General features: G+C 46.8%; 1 protein-coding gene across 1 annotated transcript in view; it reads left to right on the top strand.

Annotated features, from left to right (window-relative positions):
* The first annotated feature begins 382 nt into the window (after nt 1–382).
* Nucleotides 383–20764, top strand: part of ATP9A (ATPase phospholipid transporting 9A (putative)) — a 165834-nt gene continuing 145452 nt past the window's right edge. Inside the window, exon 1 of the mRNA XM_075350592.1 lies at nt 383–580. Coding sequence (XP_075206707.1) covers nt 513–580 — 68 coding nt within the window. The 5' untranslated portion in view covers nt 383–512. The remainder of the gene's footprint in view (nt 581–20764) is intronic.

Genomic DNA, 20764 nt, shown 5'->3' on the forward strand with positions numbered 1-20764 from the left:
ACATGCGGGCGTCTGAATGAGGCCTAACCGAAAAATTGGACACCCTTGCTGGACCCAACGGACCTCGATATGTCAGTGGGATCCGTCAAGAACGCAGTAATGAAATCTGGCATTGTGTCGTCAAGTCGGACACATTCGGGCCCAATATTAAACCACCGTTAGTAAAGAATTTTTCTTACACGTAAGGTAAAAAGCTTAATCGCACCAACGTCTAATTTTGCATCCGTGTCCTTTTCTAACATATCTATACACCACGGCGGTGCCTTACGTCACCGACGGTCACTGCGATGTTAGAATAATAGGGGTTAATGAAGGTGCAGCCATTGTATTGTCTGCGAATGGAGGAGACAGAATGAGCTGGGCAATCCTCCGACAGACCAACCCTTTTGTTACTTGTTGTCAGACAGACTGGAAGAGAGCAGGAAACTGAGGGAGCGACCAGAATACAGACTCCACCTTCCTCCAGCAGCTCCAACATTCCCAGCAACACCCACAGCCTTACAGCAGCCAAGATGACGGATAATATCCCCCTGCAACCTGTCAGGCAGAAAAAGAGAATGGACGGCAAACACAGGCGAGGGTAAGCAGGCCCCTGACAACCCCTGTGCTCCCCACCAGTGAGCACCTGCTCCATTGTCCAGGGCTGCGGCCAGTCTGCAGGTGTGGTGGCCATGAAGGGCCACGTTCTGACAGCACAGCCCCAGGAAAAGCAAACCCAGATTGAAACATTTTTTTTTTCCGCTTTGGTCTTTTCTAGCAGCGACGGTCGGGGCTTTTGTTAGTGTTTACCACTGGCGGACGCCGATAGAAAAGGGGCTATGTGTGAGAACAATATATGTGCCCTTTGCAGTCCAATAACTCATCATAATGCACAATTCCACCTGTTTTGGAGGTAGATGTGGCCCCCTTACCTCCTGGCCCTTGAGCGGCCGCACAAATGACATGTCCGCCCCTGGTGCCTACCCCGTGTTGTGTCACGGGAAACCCCTTGTGAATTGAGCTCTCTGGGCTTCATGCACTGGTTATAAAGATATTGACGCAAGGTTTCCCTGTTATATAATGTGTATATATATATATACTGTGTATGTATGTGTGTGTGTGTGTGTGTGTATATATATATATATATATATATATATATATATATATATATATATATAGATATCCGTGTGTGTATATAGATATGTGTGTGTATCTCTCTCTCTATCTATATATATATATATATATATATATATATATATATATATATATATATATATATATATATATATATATATATAAAAATAGATTTTAGGTTTCTAAGCATTTACTTGCAGAAAAATTGTTCCAATGTGTCATAATTTTGATTTATTTTTTTCACTTATATGGCACCAACATATACAGACATCACCGTCACTGTCCCCATTGGGGCTCACAATCTATATTCCCTATCAGTATGGTCTTTTTAGTGTGGGAGGAAACCCATAGAAAGGTCGGATTCACACATCCGTGTTTCACAGTCTGAGTGCAGATTGGCCGTAGGTGTCCGGAGCTCGGCATCCTCATAGACTATATGATTGTGCCGTGTCCAGGACGGGAGACCCATTGACAATCCATACTCACCGCAAAAGATGTTTGAATCCTGCCAAACACACAAGGAAATTATAAGCTTAATAAGATTTTGTCTTAGGTGGAATTTGAACCCGCTGTTGAGGGTATGTGAACATTATGGAACCAATTCGTCAAAGTAATGTCAACAGAATTGTGGTGTAAATTGCATTGAAAACTCACAAAATTTTTGCACAAAAATGTATTTTTGCAGTTTTTATGCCAGTTTCTTCCAGCTCTGGCAAAATCGTCAGAGGTAGGGTGAGAGGCGCGGTGGGGCTCACTGCCACAGCTTGTCTAATTCATATGTCCCTTATGACAGAAATCTAACTCCAGTCAGAGACTGGAGTTGGATTTCTGGCATTATGCAATCCACTCATCAGACTCCTTAATGGGGATGTCCACTACTCGGGCAACCCCTTCTCATTTCTCTTGTTCGCCTTTGTAAAAATATATAAGCCTATACTCACCTCCTGGTGCGGATGCGGTTCCTACTATGTCTGAAGTTGCGTTCCCAGGGGCCACATGACATTGTTATGACACGTGAACCCCACGATCAATCAGCACCCGTTGTCCGTCTCCACGCCTTCGGACATTTGATCAGCACATGAGCGCTGCGCTGACTTCCTGCTCAGATGTCCAAATGCGGGGTGAAGGAAGCCGGTGCTGATTGGTCACAGGGCTTGTGTGTCATAATAATGTCACGTGGCCCCTGGGCTGCGATTTCAGACATCGCAGGAACCGCGGCTGCTTCGGAAGTGGTGTATAAGCTTGTTTATTTTTACGGGGGCGAACAAGAGGATTCAGAAGTGGTTGTCCAATTAGGGAACATCCCCTTTAATAGGTTTGTACCTCTTAATGAATTGGGCGCATTTGACTCCAACATGCCCCCTCATCAAGACTGGCATGAAAATTAACGATCTTGATGAATCAGGGTCCATGTTTTTTAGATGTGATGTACCTGCAGAGTTTTCCAAGGTGAAGAAACTTCAGAAAAACAACCTCTGTGATTTTCCTAAAGCATCTTTGTTGACATTTTTCTTCTTCTTGCAGTGGCTGAGCTGCTGCGTCTTTTTTTCATCTCAACTTTAAAGGGAATATGTCACCAGGTTTATGCTCCCCCATCTGAGAGCAGCATAATGTAGAGACAGAGACCCTGATTTCAGCGATGTGTCACTTACTGGGCTGTTTGCTGTCATTTTAATAAAATCAATGCTTTCCCGGCTGCAGATCTAGCAGTTATACAGAGCTCATGAATATGCTGGACTACCTGGCAGCACACCAAGTAGTCCTCTAATGATAATCTGCTGCTGATTAAACAGTGATTTTATCACAACTACACTAAGCAGCCCAGTAAGTGACACATCACTGGAATCAGGATCTCTGCCCCTACCTTATGCTGCTCTCAGGTTAGGTGGCAAAAACCTGGTGACAGATTCCCTTTAAATAGCCAGTGCCTTCCAAGCTGATGCCACCCAAAGAGTAAACACTCTACTTCTTTCAATTGCATCCTGGCTTTCGAAGCCTGATATAGTTAAAAGAACCTTCAAAAGATTGAACATGTGTACAGGAATGTCTTTTTTACATTCTCTTCATTCTTTACAGTACTTTTTTTAGTGCTTTTTCATGCAGTTTCCAGCAAAATTGGCCTGAAAAGTCATTGTGGTCACATAACCTTATTGTGCTAACCACCAAGTCACTGGGCTGCTTTGTATATACAAATATACACTATCATTAAAGTATTAAACAGTCTATGGCCTTGGTGCTTACATAGTAGGTGCTATCACCTAGGTCATTTGTATAGTCCAGAGAGCTCGGTCTAGTTCATTTGCAAGACAAAACTTAAAGGGATACTCTGGCTCCGCTCACCTTTGAGAGGTGATCAGGGCCGGTGTCATCACCTTTGCTGATACCCGTCGGGATGTGTGTGCCTGCGTGTACAGAAGTGAGCGGAACCAGAATAACCCTTACCTCTCACATAGCTCTCCGCTGAACTCTCATATTAAGTAGACGGCACTAGAATGGCACATGGATCGCATCTGCGCGCAGTCTGAGTTTTCACATACACATAGACAGGGGCGTAACTAGAGTTTGATGGGCCCCGGTGCAAAGTTCAGACCTGGGCCCCCCCTCCACGTACATCGACATTTAGGGTACAGGCTAATGACACTGACACTCGGGGTACAGGTTAATGATGCTGACACTTGGCTCTTACCCTCAGCACCCAGATTTCCCATGATCTGAAATCCCTCTATCAGCACCCAGCTTCCCTATTTTCTGATATCCATCTTGTCCTCGGCACACTGCTTCCCCATGCTCTGCTATACATCTTTCCCTCAGCACCCAGCTTTCCCATATCAGAGCATGAGAAAGCTGGGTGCTGAGACATGATGTATAGCAGAGCATGGGAAAGCTGGGTGCTGAGAGAAGATGTATAGCAGAGCATGGGAAAGCTGGGTGCTGAGAGAAGATGTATAGCAGAGCGTGGGAAAGCTGGGTGCTGAGAGAAGATGTATAGCAGAGCATGGGAAAGCTGGGTGCTGAGAGAAGATGTTTAGCAGAGCATGGGAAAGCTGGGTGCTGAGGGAAAGAGCCTTTTTCCCTCAGCACAAAACGTTCCCACCACCTGCTTGTATCTTTGTCCCCCCTTGTATATAGTTCTCCAAATACAATAATGGCACCCACATAGCCTTCCAAATAGTATAAAGGGTCCCACATAACCCTTCATATATTAGAATACACTTCCATAGTCCTCCATGTATTATAATGCATTTCCCATAGTTCTCCATGCATTATAATTCACCCCATAGTACTCAATATATAATACTGCACCACATAGTCCTCCATATATTATAATGCACCCCCATAATCCTCCATGTATAAAGTAGCCCTTCAATTATTATCTTAAATTTCTTATAGTTCTCTATGTATTATATTTCACCCCATAGTTCTCCATGTATTATACTGCACCACATAGTCCTCCATATATTATAATGCAGCCCTATAGTCCTCCTTGTATAAAGTAGCCCTCCAATTATTATAATGAATTTCTCATAGTTCTCCATGTATTATAATTCACCCCATAGTTCTCCATATATTACACTGCACCACATAGTCCCCAATGTTTTATAATGCACCCCCATAGTCCATGTATAAGGTAGCCTCCATAGTCCTCCATATATTATAATGTAGCCCCCATAGTCCTATATGTATTATAACGCAACCCCATAAAACTTCATATTGCATTATGCAGCCCCATACTCCTCCATGCATAAGGCACCCCTATATTCCATGTATAAGGTGTCCTTCATTTTGTATTATGCAGCCCCACCAGACCTCCATATATAATAATGCAGCCAGCCTCTCCAGCAGGGCTGTGGAGTCGGTAAGCCAAACCTTCGACTCCGACTCCGACTCCTCAAATTCTCTTGCACCGACTCCGACTCCGGCTCCGACTCCGACTCCGGCTCCGACTCCGACTCCTACATATATTGCTTATAGTTAGGTGAAAAATTTATTGTAGTACATGAATATGTGTATGCGAACATCAGACATTTAATAATTTTTATGATACAATAATCAAGATATTTGGATAGAACATAAAATATATTTATTGGAATACAACTTTAGAACACAAAAAACTGTAATAAATTGTAAATATGTAATACACTATGTAATATACAGTAGATTACATATATATCTTGTGTGTATGTATATATAATATATATATATATATATTTTACATATTTACAATTTATTAGTTTTTTGTGTTCTAAAGTTGTATTCCAATAAATATTTTATGTTCTATCCAAATATCTTGATTATTGTATCATAAAAACAATTAAATGTCTGATGTTCACATTGTACTACAATAAATTTTTCACTTAAATATAAGCATTATACTAAATGTTATTATTTAGTAAAATATTCAGCACATTCTGCATTGCACTCCTGTCCCCAATTTATTATATATTTTAGGAGTCGGAGTCGGTGCATTTTATACCGACTCCGACTCCACCAAAATGAGCTCCGACTCCGACTCCGACTCCACGACTCCGACTCCGACTCCACAGCCCTGCTCTCCAGGCCTCCATGTATAATGTAGCAGCCAGCTTCTCCAGGCCTCCATGTATAACAATGCACCCAGCCTCCTCAGGCCTCCATGTATAATATAGCACCCAGTCTCTCCAGACCACCTCCATGTATAACAATGCACCCAGCCTCCTCAGGCCTCCATGTATAATGCAGTATCTCTAGGCCTCCATGTATAATGCAGTATCTCCAGGCCTCCATGTATAATAATGCAGCTTCCCCAGACCTCCATGTATAAAGCAGCCTCTCCAGGCCTCCATGTATAATAATGCAGCCACCCCAGACCTCCATATATAATGCAGCCTCCCCAGACCTCCATGTATAAAGCAGCCTCTCCAGGCCTCCATATATAATGCAGCCTCCTCAGACCTCCATGTATAAAGCAGCCTCTACAGGCCTCCATGTATAAAGCAGCCTCTACAGGCCTCCATGTATAAAGCAGCCTCTCCAGGCCTCCATGTATAATGCAGCCTCCTCAGACCTCCATGTATAAAGCAGCCTCTCCAGGCTACGATAATGCAGCTTCCCCAGAACTGTCTTCCCAAGCCTCTGGCCACCGTTTACTCACTTATATTAAAAAAAAAACCCCAAGTACTCGCCTTCTCTCTTCCTTCCACCGCTGCTGTCTTCCCCGCTGCTCGTTCTCCCGGTGCTGCGGTCGGCGTCCTCCTGTCCTGCACTCTGTGCACTCAGCACAGCAGTCGCTCGGGAGTGACGTCATCGCACAGGGGGAGAATGGTGATGCATAGCGCGGCACCGGCCGCGCTATGCTTCATCATTACTGTGCGCGGTGACAGGGGAGACGCTGCAGCCGCTGACACCAGGCAGGGGGCCCCGGTGCCGCCGCTGATATCAGGCAGGGGGGCCCGGTGTCGGCGGCGGCAGCGGGTCAAATAGCGGCCGCGAGGTCTGTGACAGATCAGCGCAGCTCCTCTCACACTGACAGGAACTGGCTGCTGATCTGCCTGGCGGCCGTCGGGCCCCTAACCTCCCGGGCCCGATCGCGACCGCTGCGACCGCGGTAGTTACGCCACTACTTGAGTATGTGCTTTTTGTTTAGTATTTGGGGGTCAAAATTGTACATGTCTCTGTTTTTTCCCAATAGACATGAATGGGCGTATGTTCTATCCATAAAAACTATGGGTAGGACACATGGATCTCGGATGTCTGAATAACGGAGAGGGCCGAATAAGCCACTGTCAAGCGCCTCTGGCGTCAGCTTATTTCTTGCAGAAACAGAAAGATTTCCCTACAGACATTAGTAGGTAGTATGAAACAAAAAAGGACCAAAGAAAATGCTGATACGCTTAAAAAAAACAAACAAAAAAAAACAACATAATTTTATTATATATATATATATATATATATAAATGTGTAAAAAAATGTATAGTAATAAAATCACATGTTGTTCAACAAAGTCCATAGCAGGCAAAGGTGACATAAGTAGCAGGAGAGAGTACAGACCGCTTTTAAAGGCGATTCTGCTGCTTTACTTTCAACACAGCAGCTCTTTCTCTTCCGGGTTGCTCTGTCAATGGCTTTTGACTGTCAATATCATACTTTTTGACAGCTGGCTCCCCGCAGTAAGGCAGCAGGGAGCCAGCTGTAAATCAGCATGACGATGACAGTCTCGCATCAACAGATCAGAGTGAAAGAGAAGCAGCTGCTCTGTCAAGGTGACCACTGGAAGCCGCAGAATCACCGGCAGAAGCTTCCACTTACAGCTCCGTGCTGGAATTTAGCAACTAGCTGCCGGTTAGTTCTTAGGCCTAAAGTATAATAAAAATAATATAGTCCCAGACAACCCCTTTAATACGGAGGAATCTTTTGTATATGGACTGTGAGAAGACACCTTTTTGGTGTAGCTTTTTACTGCAGGAGTCCGTACCCTAAGGCCTCATTCACATACGAGCGCGATCAGTATTCTCTTGTATGTATTATGTTCTATGGGTTAGTTCATATCCTTTTTAGTTTTCCTTGGACTAAGTGATCTATACAAAATCACAGAGACTTGTCCGACACTCTGAACAATGTCTATGGGTCTGTGAAAAAAAAACAAACATCACTCGGACACCAGACTGATCAGAGAAGCTGGAGACAACGCCATCATTGTCAAAAACCAATGAAACTTTGATCATACTTTAACACTAGAACTATTGAGGTAGTCATTTTGACTACTTTGCACCATGTATTTCTATATAGGTGTCACGAGTCCAGTAGTTCTAGTGTTAAGGGGTACTTTGCACGCTGCGACATCGCTAGCATCGGCTAGCGCTGCCGAGCGCGATAGTCCCCGCCCCCGTCGCACATGCGATATCTTGTGATAGCTGCCGTAGCGAACATTATCACTACGGCAGCTTCACATGCACTCACCTGCCCTGTGACGTCGCTCTGGCCGGCGACCCGCCTCCTTCCTAATGGGGCGGGACGTTCGGCGTCACAGCGACGTCACACGGCAGGCGGCCAATAGAAGCGGAGGGGCGGAGATGAGCGGGACGAAAACATCCCACCCACCTCCTTACAGCAACATAACCGGTGGAGGCAGGTAAGGAGATGTTCCTTGCTCCTGCGGCTTCATACACAGCGATGTGTGCTGCCGCAGGAACCAGGAACAACATCGTATCTCCTATTGGTGCGACATTATGAAAATGACTGACGCTACACAGATCACCTATTTTCTACGCTTCGCGATCGTTTATCGGTGCATCTAGGCTTTTCACGTTGCGACGTCGTTACCGGCGTCGGATGTGCGTCACTTTCGATTTGACCCCGACGATATCACAGTAGCGATGTCGCAGCTTGAAAAGTACCCCTAAGAGTAAAAACTGACACAATCACCAAACTCTGACGCTCAAATCAGGAAAACGGATGAGAATAGTCACTGACGTCGGGATCAGCCCCTTATATACCGATACCGCCAGTGTTCGGCTGTGTGTTTTGAGGCCGTCAGCTGTGTCATGAGTATGGCCATCTTCAATCTCTAGGAACGTGCTCGACAGCCACATACAATCTCTAGCGCTCAGTTAGCTTTTCCCATATGACAGGTTTTGTGGGATTTGATCACCTCGTCGTCTGTTGTGTGTTTAGGGCGTGCGCACGTCTCACCACTCATTTAATAACAAAGGTGTGTCCAGTGCTAACACCGCAGAGACGGAAACTTCCCCAGTGCTTGTTGCATCCATTGCTCTTTATTATTTCATCTGCCATCATCATATCTGGCTGTAAGATTCATACCGTACTTTACTATATCATCCATATTCTGCAGAGTCACGGAAGTGTTAGATTGTGATTGCCCAGGAATGATGACAGCGGAGCAGAATGAGCAAATATTCTAGATTATTGGACATTGATTATAAAAAAATCGTAGAAAATGTTCAGAACCAAAATAACAAGTTGACACAAAACTTAAAGGGGTATTCCTATTTCCAAGATCCTACCGCAATATGTAGTAAGTGTAATAATAATAATAATAATATAAATACTAATAATATTAGTAAATACCTCCAATTAGAAATTTAGCATAGTTCTCCTTATTAGCTATGTCGCTTACCTGATGGGCAGGGTATTGCAGTAGCCTAGGCATCCATGGTTACGGCCACTAACAGCTGACTAGCTCACTATGTCAATGGTCATAACCATAGATATCCTAGACACTTCAATGCCCTGCACATTAGGTAAGAGACATAGCTAATCAGGAGAAATATACTACATTCGTAACTGGAGGCATTCGCTATTAATAATACTATTATTATTATTGCACCTACTACATATTGGGATAGGGTCTTGCATGGAGATGGGAATACCCCTTTAATATAATATAATATATATATATATATATATATATATTAGCTGTAGTACCCGGTGTAGCCCAGGATAGTAACTAAGGGGTACTTTGCACGCTGCGACATCGCTACTGCGATATCGTCGGGGTCAAATCGAAAGTGACGCACATCCGGCGCCGGTAACGACGTCGCAACGTGTAAAGCCTAGATGCGCCGATAAACGTTCGCTAAAGCGTCATAAATCGGTGATCTGTGTAGTGTCGGTCATCTTCATAATGTCGCACCAATAGGAGATACGATTTTGTTCGTCGTTCCTGTGGCATCGCTGTGTGTGAAGCCGCAGGAGCGAGGAACTTCTCCTTACCTGCCTCCACCGGCTATGCGGAAGGAAAAAGGTGGGCGAGATGTTTACGTCCCGCTCATCTCCGCCCCTCCGCTTCTATTGGCCGCCTGCCGTGTGACGCCGCACGACCTGCCCGCTTAGGAAGGAGGCGGGTCGCCGTATAAATGCACCTGCTCTGTGATAGTCTGTGTTCTGTGTAAAGAAGAGTTTAAAGCGCAGCATCATAAAGACCAAGGAACACAACAGGCAGGTCCATGATACTGTTGTGGAAAAGTTTAAAGCCGTATTTGGTTACAAAAAGATTTCCACAACTTTAAAGATCCCAAGGAGCACTGTGCAAGCGATCATATTGAAATGGAAGGAATATCGTACCACTACAAATCTACCAAGACCCGGCCGTCCATCCAAACTTTCATCACAAACAAGGAGAAGACTGATCAGAGATGCAGCAAAGGCCCATGATCACTCTGGATGAACTGCAGAGATCTACGGCTGAGGTGGCAGAGTCTGTCCATAGGACAATAATCAGTCGTACACTACAAAAATCTGGCCTTTATGGAAGAGTGGCAGGAAGAAAGCCATTTCTCAAAGATATCCATAAAAGTGTCGTTTAAAGTTTGCCACAAGCCACCTGGGAGACACACCAAACATGTGAAAGAAGGTGCCCTGGTCAGATGAAACCAAAATCAAACTTTTTGGGCACAATGCCAAACAATATATTTGGTGTAAAAGCAACACAGCTCATCACCCCGAACACACCATCCCCACTGTCAAACATGGTGGTGGCAGCATCATGGTTTGGGACCGCTTTTCTTCAGCAGGGACAGGGAAGAAAATTAAAATTGATGGGAAGATGGAGGGAGCCAAATACAAGACGATTCTTGTTAGTCTCTTTGATCACATGCTGTAGGGGAGCAACTCATGTTCACTACCCTCCTATATATGCTGGCTGGACTTTTCCATTAATGCCAGCTATAGCTTACCTATATTGGTCTGGTGAGGTGTTGGGATCCAGACTCACTGGTGGTAGTTGTGCATTATTGCTTATTGTTGTTGGTGGTTGTGGTGTTAACCCTTGTTGTCTTTTTGTTGCTGCCTTCCTGCTCTTACTTTTCTCTTAGTTTCTTAAGACCCCGTCACACACAGAGATAAATCTTTGGCAGATCTGTGGTTGCAGTGAAATCATGGACATATTGTTCCATTTGTACACAGCCACAAACCTGGCACTGACTGTCCACAATTTCACTGCAACCACAGATTTATCTCTGTGTGTGACAGTGCCATTACTGTTTGTTTCTGTTAGTTTGCATTGTGTCTGAGTTTGGTTTTCCCCTGTCTGTCTTAATCTGTGTTTCCACAGGAGCTAACAGATTAGATCTGTTAAGGCGAACAGTAAGGAGTACTTCTCACATAGCAAGATCGCTGCTGAGTCACCGGTGTTGTGACGTACCAGTGACATCATCAGCGATCTCGCTGTGTGTGACACTAAGCAGCGACCTGGCCCCTGCTGTGAAATCGCTGCTCGTTACACACTGTTCTGGTTCATTTCTTGTTCGTTGCTCTCTTGCTGTGCAGTACACATTGGCGTGTTTGACGGCAGGAGACCAACGAGCACCGACTCTGTGTAAGCAGCATACGCTGGTAACCAGGGTAAATATCGGGTAACTAAGCAAAGCGCTTTGCTTAGTAACCCGATGTGTACCCTAGCTACGTATACAGGGAGTCAGCGCTGGCAGCCTGTAAACGGTGTACGCTGGTAACCAGGGTAAATATTGGATAACCAAGCAAAGCGCTTTGCTTAGTTACCCGATATTTACCCTGGTTACCAAGCGCAGCATCATTACACAAGTCACTGATGGATGGTCGCTGGTGAGATCTGCCTGATTGACAGCTCACCAGTGACCATGTAGCGACATACCAGCGATCCTGACAAGGTCGTATCGTGGTCGGAATCGCTGGTACGTCGTTTAATGAGACTGTACCCTAAGGCATGAAACTCCGACGTCTCCACCTTCAGGGGTAATCCGAAAGTCAGGGATACCCTAGGTTCCCCTAGCGTGAAAGACAGTATAGGAGCACCCAGTCCATCGCTATCCTGCAGTCACATCGTGACATTTATATTACCGAGTTGCTTATTTTCATGTGCACTATTGATTCATGAAATAAGAGTTAAAATGACAATCGTACTCTAAATAGGCAAATCGTACCTGGAATAAGAAAGTGCATAGTGCATTTTTTATTACGTTATTAAATCCAGGCAGAATTTTGGTTAATGAGATAAAACCTGTTTTCTAAACCACTCTATTAAATTTGTCAGAGTGCTGTCAGTTTTCTTCTTGGCTGTGTGAACATAGCCTCAGACTGAGCTCTGCCTCTGCTCTTGTTAGAGCTTTTAGCAGCTGCCGTTATTAGTCCTTGTGGACCTCCTTCACATTTGCTGGATGTTGAGCTTTTGATGATTTCATTTATGTGAGAAGACAACTCAGCTGTTTCCGGGCCGGACTAAATCTGAGTGATGTCATCTAAATGTCTCCTTATGATGAATCTTGCAGAGAACTGGCTGATGTCAGATGAGGAATGCAGTGCAGGATGCAGAAACTAAAAGGATCAATCATTAACCAGGGTAGTGAACACAGTCTATATGGCATAGACAAGTTCCTTCAATCAGGAATTAAAGGGGAAGTCTAGTTGTTTGTAAAGAAGCCTTTTATCATTGAAAAGTGATCATTTGAGTGAGGTACCCCAACCCCTCTGGAGGTTGTGCGATGGGGAGCAATGATGACGGGGTGTGGGTCCTACCGTTCTATTAACCGAAATACAAACACTTAAAAGGGCCAAATCAGGCAAGGTCCCTAATAATGGGCGATGAGATCCACAATCTTGACAATAGTCCTACGATGGTCTCATCAGGAGTGACGTCAAGGCAGAGATGTTGGCTTTGCCGATTATTTCTCTTGTTTCATCAATGGCTATGGAGGAGTAAAGTGGTGCACCCGACTTTGTGTATTATGTGGATTTAGAATTCTTTATTGGAAAAACAAAGCTCCTGTTATAAAATAAAGCAGCAGTGTAAGGCTAGGTTCGCACACTGCGTCTTTTTGACGCTGCGTTTTTGTGCGTTTTTGGCCGCTAAAAATGCACAAAAACGCACCTGCGTCGAAAAAACGCATCCAAAAACGCGTTTTTGCCGCGATTTGGTGCGTTTTTGGCTGCGTTTTGCTGCGTTTTTGATCTCTGCGTTTTGCTGCGTTTTTCTAATGCATTGCATGGGGGGAAAACGCAGAAAAACGCAGGAAAGAACTGACATGTCCATTTTTTTTTTTTTAACTCAAAAACGCAGGTAAAAAAAACAGATGTGTGCGGACAGCAAAAATGAAAAGTCATAGACTTTGCTGGGGAAGCAAAGTCCTGCAGTTTTGAGGCCAAAAACGCACCCGAAAAACGTGCAAAAACGCACTGTGCGCACATAGCCTAGTTTTGACCAACTTTGAGTTTGTTTTCGTGAGCAGATAGCATGAAAGAGTAGACAAGGGTTTCTGAAAGGGCGAGAAACATGAATGAAATGGTTAATTCCAATTGTAAAGTGCAGCGGGATACGCTGATGTATATAAATAAAATTATCAATTATTATTATTAAAAGCGATTGTTGCTTCATTGTGGTCACACAATCTTAAGGATATATGTGTTTAGTGTTCAAAATAATTAGTATCCTTTTTCGGATTTTTTGCACATGAATTCATAAAATATCGTACAGACATTTCTTTGTCGCTCCATTGGGAGACCCAGACAATTGGGTGTATAGCTATTGCCTCTGGAGGCCACACAAAGTATTACACTTAAAAGTGTAAGGCCCCTCCCCTTCTGGCTATACACCCCCAGTGGGATCACTGGCTCACCAGTTTTGTGCTTTGTGCGAAGGAGGCAACACATCCACGCATAGCTCCACTTTTTAGTCAGCAGCAGCTGCTGACTATGTCGGATGGAAGAAAAGAGGACACATATAGTGTCCCCAGCATGCTCCCTTCTCACCCCACTGTATGTCGGAGGTGTTTGTAAGGTTGAGGTACCCATTGCGGGTACGGCGGCAGGAGCCCACATGCTGATTCCTTCCCCATCCCTTTTTACAGGGCTCTGGGTGAAGTGGGATTTACCGGTCTCCAGGCACTGAGACCGTGCTCCATCTACAGCCCCTGGAGAAGATGCTGGATGGAGCGGAGTACATCAGGGACATGGCCCTGCTTCCTCAAGGTACTCTGTGTCCCCGTGCATTTGGCGCTCACACCGCAGCATGCTGGGTGTTGTAGTGCGCCGGGGGACATCAGCGCTGCGGCGCCTGTGCCATGGCCTCATTCAGCTTTGCTGAAGCAGGCTCACTTATGGGAATTGGTCGCGCCGGCCGCTGGGACTGCGGCGCGGCTGGCACTTGTAGTGCGCCGGGGACTTCAGCGCGGCCTGCGCTTTTACGGCGGCCGCGCTGATAACTAGAGTCCCCGGCTTTTGCGGCCTGCTTCCGTTCGTTCCCGCCCCCAGACCTGCCAGTCAGGAGAGGGGCGGGACGCTGGCCACTTCCAGGAATCGGTCGCGCCGGCCGCTGGCAGCGGCGCGGCTGGCACTTGTGGTGCGCCGGGGACTTCAGCGCGGCCCGCGCTTTTACGGCGGCCGCGCTGATAACTAGAGTCCCCGGCTTTTGCGGCCTGCTTCCGTTCGTTCCCGCCCCCAGACCTGCCAGTCAGGAGAGGGGCGGGACGCTGGCCACTTCTATGAATCGGTCGCGCCGGCCGCTGGAACTGCGGCGCGGCTGGCACTTGTGGTGCGCCGGGGACTTCAGCGCGGCCCGCGCTTTTACGGCGGCCGCGCTGTTAACTCGAGTCCCCGGCTTCTGGGCCTAGTCTCCCTTCGTTACCGCCCACAGCCCTGACAGTCAGGGTAGGGGCGTGACGCTGCATAGAGCAGAGCTGAGAGCTGGAGTATGTTTTGCATACTCCACCCCTCTCACTGTGTGCACTGTGAATCCGGATTCCCGCACTTTCTCAGGCACGCCCACGGCTTCCTTCTCTACAAGGACACCGGCAGCCATTAGTGTCAGTTTCTGTACGATACAGAGACAAGTGTGGAAGACCCTGGCATTCTGATAGTCACACAATCGCTGTAACAGGCGTTAAGCAGCACCTGTGGTGCTAACCCCACTAGTGCAGAAGTGCACTTATAGATATGCTTGTACTATATACATTGCACTGTTTGGTCGCACGTTGTATATACCCTCCTGGATTATGCGGAGGAGTTATCAGCATATTCTCTGTGTAAAACAAAGGTGCAGAACCACATGTTTTTCTATACAGCTGGTACAGCATGTACGGCTATACGGCCGGCAGGTACATAGACTCCCATTGTATGCACTAATGGCCAGGGGATGAGGACGGTGTCTGCAGTATTTACTGACAGTTTTTCTGAGACTATGGCTATGATACTAGAAGCCTAGCAGTCCGGACATGTCTCTCACAATATGGGCACTGTTGAATCATTGATCCATGGCCCCCCTCAGTGTGAATAACTAACAGCTCCGGGAATGTCACACGCATCCCAGAGTCACGGCTCTGCACGGACGTCAGTCCCAGACAGCCTAAGTGGGCTCGCTATGAGCGGCCTCGGTTTCATCAGGGTCCTAATAGAAGGACTCGCTGTGTAATGAGGCGGAAGTGGCGGCTCAGGATTCTGATCCTGAGACCGCTCTCAATCTGGATACACCTGATTGTGACGCCATAGTAAATAATCTTATAGCGTCCATCTATAGAATGTGGGTTATTTCTCACAGCTCCTCCAGTGGAGGAGTCAGCTTCACGTATTTTTCTGGACCACTCTGCCTTCAGAGAGGCAGTCCAGGAACACCACGCTTATCCAGATATGCGCTTCTCCAAACGGCTTAGGATACACGTTATCCCTGTCCCCTGACTTGGTCAAGGACTGGACCCAATGTCCCGAGCGGCATCCTCCAATCTCCAGGCTTGTAGCTAGATCCATAGTTGCAGTGGGAGATGGAACTGCAAACTCAAAGATGCCACTGACAGACAGATGGATCTCTGGTCGAAAGCCATCTATGAGGCTGTCGGCGCACCGTTGGCTCCGGCATTCTCTCCCTTGGGGCACTCCAAGCTATTTCAGCTTGTCTTACACAGATTGACACGGTTACACGTACATCTGTGCCGCAGGTGGCATCCTTAACCTCTCAAATGTCTGCATTTGTTTCTTACGCGATTCAGGTTGTCCTGGACTCTGCGAACCGTGCGGCGGTAGCCTCCGCTACTCCGTGTTTTTAAGCAGAGCCTGGTCTGCTCGTTAAGTGAATGGAAGGCAGATTCTGCTTCCAAAAAAGGTTGCCTAACCAGTTGCCTTTTTCTGCTGACCGACTGTTTGGTGAGCGTTGGATGTAACCATTAAACAGTCCAGGGGTAAGGATTCATCCTTTCCTCAGCCCGGACACAACAAACCCCAACAGAGCAAGAGGCAGTCGGGGTTTTCGGCCTTTCGAGGCTCGGGCAGGTCCCATTTTTCCTCGTCCAATGTGGACTCAAAAGGATCAGAGGAGCTAAGATTCTTAGCGGGCTCAGTCTCGCCCAAAAAAGCGACAGTCTGAAAACCCGCTTCCAAGGCGGCTTCCTCATGACTTGCGGCCTCGGTCGGTAGCAGGCTCTCCCGCCTTGGCGATATTTAGCTGCCATAGGTCAATGACCATTGAGTGTGAGACATTCTGTCTCACGGGTACAGGATAGAGCTCACTTCTCGTCCTCCAACTCGATTCTTCAGAATTTCTCCACCTCCCGGCCGGGCCGCTGCTCTTCTGCAAACAGGGTGCACTCTATAGGCAGAAAGAGTGATGACCCCCGTTCCTCTTCAGGAACAAGGTCACGGTTTTTACCCCAAATTCTTTGCGGTACCTATAACAACGGGCCGTTCCGTCCCGTTCTGGATCTAAAAATGCTCAGCAAGCTCGTGGACACCAGGCGGTTCCGGATGGAATCCCTCCGCCATGTCATCGCCTCAAGGTCCCAAGGATATTTCCTAGCATCATTAGGCATCAAGGATGCTTATCCACACGTGCCGATTGATCCAGAGCACTAGCGTTTCTACGCTTCGTTATAGGAGACGAACACCCTCTGTTCGTAGCTCTACCTTCCGGCTAGCGACAGTCCAACTGGTCTTCGCCAAGGTCAGGGCAGCAGTAGTCACAGTCCTGCACTCTCAGGGTCACTCTGTGGTCCCGTATTTAGACGATCTACTTGGCAAGGCACTCTCTTAGGAAACATGCCAACACTGCCCGAACGTTGCGCTGGAGACTCTCTAGAGTTTTGGGTGGATCATCAACTTTTTAAAGTCAGATCCGACCCCGACCCTATCGATAACATATCTAGGCATAGAGTTTCTTACTCTCTCAGCGATAGTGAAGCTGCCGCTAGACAAACAGCATTCACTACGGGCTGCAAGCTCTTCTTTAAGAACCAGTCGCACACATTGAGACGCCTCATGCACTTCCTACGTAAGATGGTACCAATGGAGGCAGTTCCTTTCGCGCAGTTTTACTGCGTCCACTACAATGGGACATTCTCCGCCAATGGGACGAGGAGTCGACGTCCCTCAACAGAGTCGTCGTTCTTTCTCAGGCGGCCAAGGAATCTCTACGGTGGTGGCTTCTTCTCACCTCTTGGTCAAAAAGAAGGTCCTTCCTATCCCCGTCCTGGGCGATAGTTACGACAGACGCGAGTCTATCAGGGTGGGGAGCAGTTTTTCTCCACTACAGCGCTCAGGGTACGTGGACTCAGCAAGAGTCCACTCTTCAGATCAATGTTCTTGAACACAGAGCAGTGTATCTTGCCCTACAATCCTTCCAACAGCGGCTGGAAAGCAAGCATATCCGACTTCAGTCGGACAGCTCCACAGCGGTGGCATACATCAACCACCAAGGAAGAACGCGCAACCGGCAAGCCTTCCAGGAAGTCCGGCAGGTTCTGATGTGGGTGGAAGACACGGCATCCACCATATCCACAATTCACATCCCAAGTGTGGAAACTAGGAAGCTGACTTCCTAAGTCGCTGAGGTGTGGCCGAAAGAGTATGGTCTCCTCACCCGGACGGGTTTCAGGAGATCTGGCGCCGCTGACAGAGGCCGGACGTCGATCTAATGGCGTCACGGCACAACAACAATGTGCCAGCTTCATGGCACGGTTTCACAATCATCGAGCTCTGGCGGCAAACGCCTTAGTTCAGCATTGGTCGCAGTTCCAGCTACCTTAGGTGCCACCTCTGGCATTGTTGCCCAGAGTACTGCGCTAGATCAAGACCGACTGCGGCCGCGCCATCCTCGTCGCTACAAATTGGCCGAGGATGTTGTGGTACTCGGTTCTGTGGTGCCTCACGGTAGGCTAACCGGGGGCACTACCAGACCAATCAGACTGGCTGTCTCAAGGGCCATTCTTCCATTTGAATTCTACGGCCCTCAACCGGATGGTGTGGCATTGAGTCCTGGAACCTAGTGTCGTCAGGATTACCTCAGGACGTGGTTGCCACCATGAGACAGGCTAGCATACAACGTCCGCCAAGATTGACCACAGGACGTGGAAGATGTTCTTATCTCGGTGCTCGGCGCAGGGTGTTTCTCCCTGGCCGGTTGCATCGTCTATGTTTCCTTCCTTCCTGCAATCTAGGTAGGAAAATGGGTTGTCGCTCAGTTCCCTTTAGGGACAAGTCTCAGCGCTATCTGTATTTTTTCAGAAACGACGACTTCCTCAGGTACGCACGTTCCTACGGGGAGTTTGTCTTCTCAGCACTCCGTACAAGCGGCCGTTAGAGCCCTGAGATCTGAACAAGGTTCTAATTGCTCTCCAGATGCCGCCTTTCGAGCCTTGGAGGGATGTCTCCCTTCCCGTTTTTCACGGGAAGTGGCCTTCTAGTAACGGTCTCGTCTCTTAGGAGAGTTTCCGAGCTAGCAACGCTCTCATACAAACTCCCTTCCTGGTCCTTCACCAGGACAGGGTAGTTCTGCGTCCGGTTCCGGAATTTCTCCCTAAGGTGGTATCCCATTTTCATATCAATCAGGATATCACCTCACCTTCTTTGTGTCCTCGTCCAGTCCATCAATTTCAGAAAGATTTGCATCTGTTGGTTCTGGTGAGAGCACTCAGGTTCTACTTCCCGCATGGCGCTCCTGCGCCACCCGGATGCACTCTTTGTCCTTGTCGCTGGTCGGCGTAAACAGTCGCAAGCTTCCAGATCCACCCTTGCTCGGGGGCTCGAGGAACCAATTCTTGAAACCTACAGTTCTACTGGGCTTCTGGTTCTCTCAAGGCCGAAGGCCCATTCTACCAGAGCCGTGGGTGCATCCTGGGCATTACGGCACCAGGCTACGGCTCAGCAGGTGTGTCAGGCACCCACCTGGTCGAGTCTACTTACTTTTACCAAGCATTATCAGATGCATACCTACGCTTCGGCAGACGCCAGCCTAGGTAGATAAGTCATTCAGGCGGCGGTTGGCCACCTGTAGGAGAGGGCCGTTTGACGGCCCTATCATGAGGTATTCTTTTACCCACCCAGGGATTGCTTTTGGACATCCCAATTGTCTGGGTCTCCCAATGGAGCGACAAAGAAGAAGGGAATTTTGTTTACTTACCGTAAATTCCTTTTCTTCTAGCTCCAATTGGGAGACCCAGCACCCGCCCTGTTTTCTCGGGGTTTTTCTGTTTTTTCGGGTACACATGTTGTTCATGTGGTATGGTTCAGTTCTCCGATGTTTCCTCGGATTGAATTGGTCTTTAAACCAGTTATTGGCTTTCCTCCTTCTTGCTTTGGCACTAAAACTGGTGAGCCAGTGATCCCACTGGGGGTGTATAGCCAGAAGGGGAGGGGCCTTACACTTTTAAGTGTAATACTTTGTGTGGCCTCCAGAGGCAATAGCTATACACCCAATTGTCTGGGTCTCCCAATTGGAGCTAGAAGAAAAGGAATTTACGGTAAGTAAACAAAATTCCCTTCTTCCATTGGTTCTGTATTAAGAAAATGTAAATAACCCCCAAAAAATAACAAGCCCAAATATTAAAAATATTACATTTTACTTAAATTCATTAAAATTGTTCAAAAAAATAGAGAAGAGACCCCAAACACATAGTATATAAAAACAGAAAGGAAAAACAGGCGTAAATAGGTGAAAAAGTATATATAAATCGTATAGATTTGAGGGTATATAAATATATGGTATGTACTAGTATAAATAAGTAGAAAACCTATATACAAATAATATATATGTAAAAGATTCAGTGTCTAGATGTAATAATATATAGCACACATAATAATAAGGAAGGAGGATATCAAACAACAAGCATATCTCCAAGATGAAGCATTTCAGTGCGAAACGCGCGTTGAGTGAGGCGGGACTCTGAGTCTTCATTTACATACTTTAGGTGATGTACACTTATTGAATGGGTTTTAAATATATGGTGTTGTTTTTGTAGATTTTTGCACATGTCCTTTGAATTTATACTGTTGTTTGGGGATATGCTTTTCACTGACGCTGAGACGTCAGATCTCAGATGCCGAATAGGAGTGATGGAGGAGAGAGTGGATAGCGGACTGCTTTCTCTTTCATCATTACTTTCAACTGTATTAGCATCCAGGATGACAATACAGTTGAAAGTGCGATAACGGGCGGGGAACGGGCCCCCCTGACTCACGAGCGCTATAGCGGTCGTATGGTCTGCCGACATTGGCAGTACGCCACTACTCCTGCTCCTAGTAATGGAGGACTTGCTTTACATCTGTAAAAATGGGGGGAAAATGTAACATAGCTCTGTTCTGTGTGATTATCCCGACATGTTAGACAGGAAGAACTGGTTTGTTGCTGACCCTTGCAGTGAAATTGGTGTTTTGTAACTTGAATCCAGAAACTACAATATATAGCAGGTGCCAGGGTGATGTCCTT

The sequence above is a fragment of the Anomaloglossus baeobatrachus genome, chromosome 5 (assembly GCF_048569485.1).
Source record: "Anomaloglossus baeobatrachus isolate aAnoBae1 chromosome 5, aAnoBae1.hap1, whole genome shotgun sequence".
NCBI classification, from domain to species: domain Eukaryota; kingdom Metazoa; phylum Chordata; class Amphibia; order Anura; family Aromobatidae; genus Anomaloglossus; species Anomaloglossus baeobatrachus.